We start from the raw sequence: 6,000 nt of genomic DNA, 5'->3' as shown, positions 1-6,000 counted from the left end.
TGCCAACATTTAAGACACTTCAGTTCAAGGACTTGGAGGAAGGGTGTCATGAATTCCTACACATTGATCTGAAAAATCAAAGTGGACAACCAGTTGATTGTTTGTTTAACATTACATTGGAAATAGTTCCATAAAATATTGAGTATTAAAATGTCGAGTGGACCTACAATAGTTTATCCTGTTGCATGTTCAACTATAGAGTTGAAAGATTTAGCAGACGCTATCGACTTTGAGAGCAATGCTGAAGTTGGTGCAGTGTATGCATTCGAGTTTACAGACACTGGTCATTACAAGAGAAAGGAAATCGACGATGAAAAGAAACCAAGATTCCTCAAACTAGGTCAAATCCGTGATGTTAATGTACCTGATCCAATTGTCGATGACACATACTACATGTGGAAACATCAGAATAAAAAATGGGTACTTAGTCCTGTTATGAAAAAGATTGACTGGGAAATGAAGTTTGAATTTGTGAGTCCATACACTCTTGTTGGAAAAGACGACACATTCCGTAAGTCAATCAATGCTAAACCACTAATTGTTAGCCTTGTTCCTGCGTTTAACAGCAGGGGAGAAGTTGCAGTTAAACCTTTCCATAAGAACAACTATCTCATTCACAGAAAACAAAGTGTTGAAAAGGACGCTGACACCATTGTCGATTTTATACCCAAGCTTCCAATAGGGCAGAATGCAACTATGATATTTGATATAGTTGTCAGGAAAAGGGAAGAAACCACAAACACTGTTCTAATGAGAGGAATAAATCTCAACTGGAGACCATTAAATGTTGAAGAAGTCAGAGTATTTATTGCTGTTCAAAAGGATTCTAACACAATAAAAAAACAGACGTCAAACCAAAATGTTGTTGTTAACGCAGATATAAATAATTTAACAGAAATAAGAAGTATTAATCTTACTTATCTTGATTTGATTGCTTTCTACTATACAGATAAGGTGTTAAGCAATGAACAGCTTCAAAGCTTAGCAGAAACACTGGCCAGTGAGAATTAAGATAAATATTTTATATTTTGCATTAAAAAGATGACTAGCAGTGTGAAGCTTTATCCTAATATTGATGAAAGTGCAGCAGAAAGTCAACAATTCAGACTGGCACACATTAGTAATATACAAAAACAACTAGAAGATGAATTAGAAAAATATTCTCGCGCTAGACGTAAGTACTCAACAACTTACAACAGCCTTTCTAATGCCAGCACTGGTTCTACTATCCTTGCATCAGCTGCAGGTGTAACGGGAACAATTCTGTTAGCTACCGGAGTAGGGACTCCAGTTTCTCTAATCCTAGGTGGTGTCGCAGCAGCAGTTGGTGGTTTATCATTTATAGCATCAGCTATAATGAAAAAAATTGTGAAAAAGCTTGAAAAACACGAATCCATTTCCACTCTTGCATCATCAAAATTGTCTAGCCTAAAACTGTCTATCAGTAAAGCACTTGAAGATTCAAAAGTTTCTGACGAAGAATTCAAACAGATACAAACAGACTTTGATGACTACAAAAGTAAGAAAGCAAGTATTCAAACAAAAACACGAGCTGAATATAACAAGCCAATCGATATAGAAGATCTGAAAAAGCAGTTTTTAAAAAAGGGGATTCAAATAGGACGGGAAGAAAAAGTAAAAATAGAATCACTTGTAAAGAGTTAACTATTCGTTTAGACAGTCACATTGCATGTATCAGATATAATTCTAACAGTGAAAGAACATATGAAGTAAAGTTTGTAAATGAGAGAGCGTATTGAGCTTAAGAATGTTGTATAAGAGAAAGGGGGAATGTACGTTCTGGGTTACTGATTCCGACAGACCCGGCATTGGTTCAAAACAACCTTACTTTACTGTATTTTTTTTTGTATGGATTTATGCAGTATTTTTCTGATTTTGTCGCATGTTTCATTTTAGTAAAAGTTTAGTCCAGAAGCCTATTTTGCGTTAATATTTAGGGTCTGTCGGAATCGGTGAGCCAGAACGTACATTCTCCCTTTCTCTCCCGGTCTTCACTTTATATAATAGGAAGGGAGGCGGAGGGGGCACGATTATGCCTCAAACACTGAATCGAAGATTGCGTGGCCGTAACCGGTTTCACACACTGGAGGCAACAAGGTCCGTTGTACAGCAATCCAGGTCAACTAAGAAAGTGTAACACAGTGTCTTAAACAACAGCCAAACTCACTTTAGCGAGCTCAATGTTCTGATGAAACACATAATGTTTTGATGAAACACAAAATGTTCTGGTGAATCAATTAATGTTCTCATTAAACACACGAGTACGTTTGACACCGCAAAACACAGTTAAACCGCGGTAAACGTCGACACAATTCTGAAGATTTATATGTTTGAAGATCAGAAAACAAATCATCTGGGAAGGGAACAGTCACAGTGCACCAGCACGTGTTTTAAAGTCCGGTCACAAGAAAAGGAACAGTTTTGATTGGTTTTTGCTCTTTTCCTTTCCTCCTCCTCTCTCTCTCTCACATTTATTTCTTTCACACTCAAGCATGTGCGCGCGCACGCACACACACACATACACACACACACACACACACACACACACAAACACAAACACACACACACACACACACTACTCCACTCTCGTTAAACAGATCATGGCAGGTGTCAAGCGACTTGAGGGCTACTTACCCAGGGAGCGGTGAAGTGTGACGATAGGGTGACCCAGGGCGCTCCATATTGTCTGTGAGGAGCAGGGTAGCCAGGTGCATAGTACATGGGAGGTGGGTATTGAATGGAGGATAGTAGGGATTATACATTGATGAGAAAGGCATATGTGGTGATGGGGGCATGTGCTGAGTGTGACTCACAGGTTCATCACTCATTGCTTGATGTTGCAACCACATGGGGAGTGGCGGCTGTCCGGTTGACGGGTGTCGCTGTGGTGGCCGCTGCATCCGCTCCTGGGTATGCAGAGTCTGCCACGGGGCCGGACGAGCAGCAGGCTGTCGCTCGTCTGCCTTGTTAGAAGGGGCGACTTGGGATGGTTGCTGCAGGCCTTGTTCAGATGGCGACGTTCTTGTGTTCTGTTTGGTCACACTGGCGTAGGATGCGTGTTCCTTTTTAGTGTCAGTGCTTGCTTCATAAAGCACCGCTTTTGCTTCTCGCAGCAACAATGACAGTCCTCTCGCGGAATAATGGACTTTGTCCGCAAGAAGGCCAGGGTTTATCTTCCCTTGTTGGTCCCTTTTCCAAACGGACGTCAGAGACAGAAAGGATACGTTCTCTCCACAAATGTTTGCCAGTTCACTGTTTATCTTGGAGATTTTTTCATTCCTTTTGTGGTGACTCTGCGGTGGGATGGCTGCGACAAACGTTGTGGCTGTGGGGAAATGGGTGGCAATGGCTTATAATAGCTTTTTGTACTCCTGTACAATGTCAACATCTTGAGCCCCATAGTCATTAGTGCCAACATTTAGGAGAAGTTTCCCTACTTGTGGGAAGATAGCTCCTGTACAAATAATCTGAGTTAGCTGTGCTATGTTTACTCCTCTAAATGTTCTAATCTGTGTTTGGCCTGATCTGTCTAGCCGTCTCCTGTCTATGTGTTTCAGGTTTGAGTCTCCTATCAGTAATGTCTTACATGACGGGGGGAGACGCAATGTCGGTGTATGGGGCACATAGTCTTTCTCTGACAGAAGAGCATTGTAAACTCTTTCCTGCTTCGGGGAGGTGGGCGGCGACCCAGTATCAGACACTGTCCGGTCCAAGGATACAGTTGGCACGGTGGAGCGACCCGAGGGTTGAGCGTAGCGCCCATTGTTGATCAATGTCTGAATTGGCTTCGCATCAGATTGCCCGGAGACGTCACGGTCGTCTGCTTGCGGGTGGTTGGGCGAAGTTTCATTACGGATGGACTTTTTATCTAAACGTTTAAGTTCTTTGATTTTGTCTTCAAATGACTGACATCGTTTGCGGAGAGAATCTGTCTCTTTGTCACTGGCCTCTTGACGTTCTTGCAAATCCAGCAGCTTTCGTTCATGCTGCTGTTCAATGACACGGAACTCGCGTGACACTTGCACTTTGTAGTCACGGAATTCGGTGACCAGTGCGTCTAGCGTGTCCCGTAGATGCAGAAGTGATGCCGTGTCAGTTTCATTGTTGCTGAGGTTGGTTTTGGTACTGTCAGTGGTACCCGTGGAAGCTTCGTCATCAATAGCAGCGCTGTCAGCACTGCTGACCCCTGGATCGGCACTTCCGTTGGTGATAGCAGCCGCCCCGACACCACTGACACTAGTAGTACTGGTACCGTCCTCGCTACTGACAGTGGGGGCTGTGCTGAAAGCGGAGGTGTCAGTTTCAGCATTGCAGTTGTCGGTGTTGGTACCGCTGTCCCCAGCAGTAAGTGGAGGGGGGACAAGGGTGACGTCCTTGACAGCTGTGGTCACGGCCTCAGTGGTAACGGAGGACAGCTCGGCCATAACGTGGACAACAGCCTGCAGGCGTTGAAACTCGTCCTTCACCCACGCGATGCACTGCTTTCCCTGTACCAGTATTGTGTTGGTGGCGTAGATGTGCATCACAAGTAGCTTGTGACCACCACTGTACAGACGCACTGTCGTCTGCACAACATCTGGAGGGAAGGACACCACAGTTAGCGACTCAGAATCGTCGTAGTCATGATGGACTGGGTGTAGTTTCTTTTCAACCCTTGAGAAATCCTCCCAGGTTGCTTCATAGCCCTGGGATCGTAAACTAACAAGGTATCTGTGTCGCAGCACAGCTTTCCAAACTGGAAGAAGTTTACTGTTGCTTTTAAAAGTTATTTCATTAGGGTCTCTTTTCAGTTCAATCACTTCAAGTGATTTGTGCATGCGAAACCTAGTAATAACACTAGTCATCTTGGCCGGCACGTTGTTCCCTATCCCATACTTAATTAAACATCTCGTGTCGAGTTCTGAATTGGGTCAGTAGTACGAATCAGTTTTGCATTGTTCTCCATGCTTACAACTGCAGCAGAGGATGCCGCAATTCAAGTTGTCGGTTCAGCACACATTAGCACTTGTGAGAGAGAGAGAGAGAGAGAGAGAGAGAGAGAGAGAGAGAGAGAGAGAGAGAGAGAGAGAGGGAGAGAGATGGAGAGATGGAGAGAGCGGGAAAGAGAGGGAGAGAGAGGGAAAGAGAGAGAGAGAGAGAGAGAGAGAGAGAGAGAGAGAGAGAGAATCTTTCTCTCTTGATGCCTCATCACAATAACCCGTAAGTGTCACTATCTGCACGCATTCTTCTCGCTTTGACTTTTTGTGTTTGTGTTGTTGACGTGATGGGTGTGATGTTGTGTTACAGTTGTGCCGAGGCCAGGTGGTGGCGGAGGACGGCACAGTGCTGTGTGTAATGAAGGATAGTGAACAACGGGTGTCAGAATGGGTTGACTCTCTTAACTCGGTCATCAAGCCTGCCACCAGTGACACAGGTAAGGGGCGCCTATTTGAAGCTTCTGTGCTTTGTGTTAAACTTAACGTTCGAGTGACTGCTTTGTTCATTTTCTTGTTACAGGTGTGTTTTGAAATGTTTCTAGTCCAAAACATTCCGCGAAAGTCCGACATAAGTCTGTGGGTGTTATTGACATAATATGCATAGCGTTATAAGATGTTTGGATGACACATTTGTAAGTCTTTTTTTCTACGCCGAGTATGGAAGAGACCCGTTCAGAAAGTTCTGTACGGGACAACGCTCGACATAAAACCTATACTTCCTCCACTTTCAAACCATTTCCTAGATTCTCATTGATTTGTAAGGAAATTGTTTCAATAAAACGTTCTTACTTTGGTTAATCAGGCTGTTAATGTGTGGTAAGTGACCAAGTGGAGAGAGGGTCTGTTCTCCTGAAGCTGAGGCAAGCCGACGTGGCGCAAGTCAGTTCACCAAGTTCCGATGCAGATGAATTCAGGAGAATAAAGCCTCCTATCGAGCGTGCACTGTACAGACGACAGCGTCCGGCAGAGAGCATGTCTGTTGTGTGTACCGGTGTGAAAGGAT

General features: G+C 43.9%; 1 protein-coding gene across 1 annotated transcript in view; it reads left to right on the top strand.

Annotated features, from left to right (window-relative positions):
- Nucleotides 1-4,964: 4,964 nt before the first annotated feature.
- Nucleotides 4,965-6,000, top strand: part of LOC138950063 (uncharacterized) — a 188,875-nt gene continuing 187,839 nt past the window's right edge. The window contains exons 1-2 of the mRNA XM_070321843.1: nucleotides 4,965-5,003; nucleotides 5,308-5,434. Of these exons, the coding sequence (XP_070177944.1) occupies nucleotides 4,965-5,003; nucleotides 5,308-5,434 (166 nt within the window). The remainder of the gene's footprint in view (nucleotides 5,004-5,307; nucleotides 5,435-6,000) is intronic.

This window comes from Littorina saxatilis, linkage group LG16, assembly GCF_037325665.1.
Source record: "Littorina saxatilis isolate snail1 linkage group LG16, US_GU_Lsax_2.0, whole genome shotgun sequence".
NCBI lineage: Eukaryota > Metazoa > Mollusca > Gastropoda > Littorinimorpha > Littorinidae > Littorina > Littorina saxatilis.
Note: the sequence above shows the minus strand (reverse complement) of the source record. Positions and strands in the feature narration are given on the sequence as shown.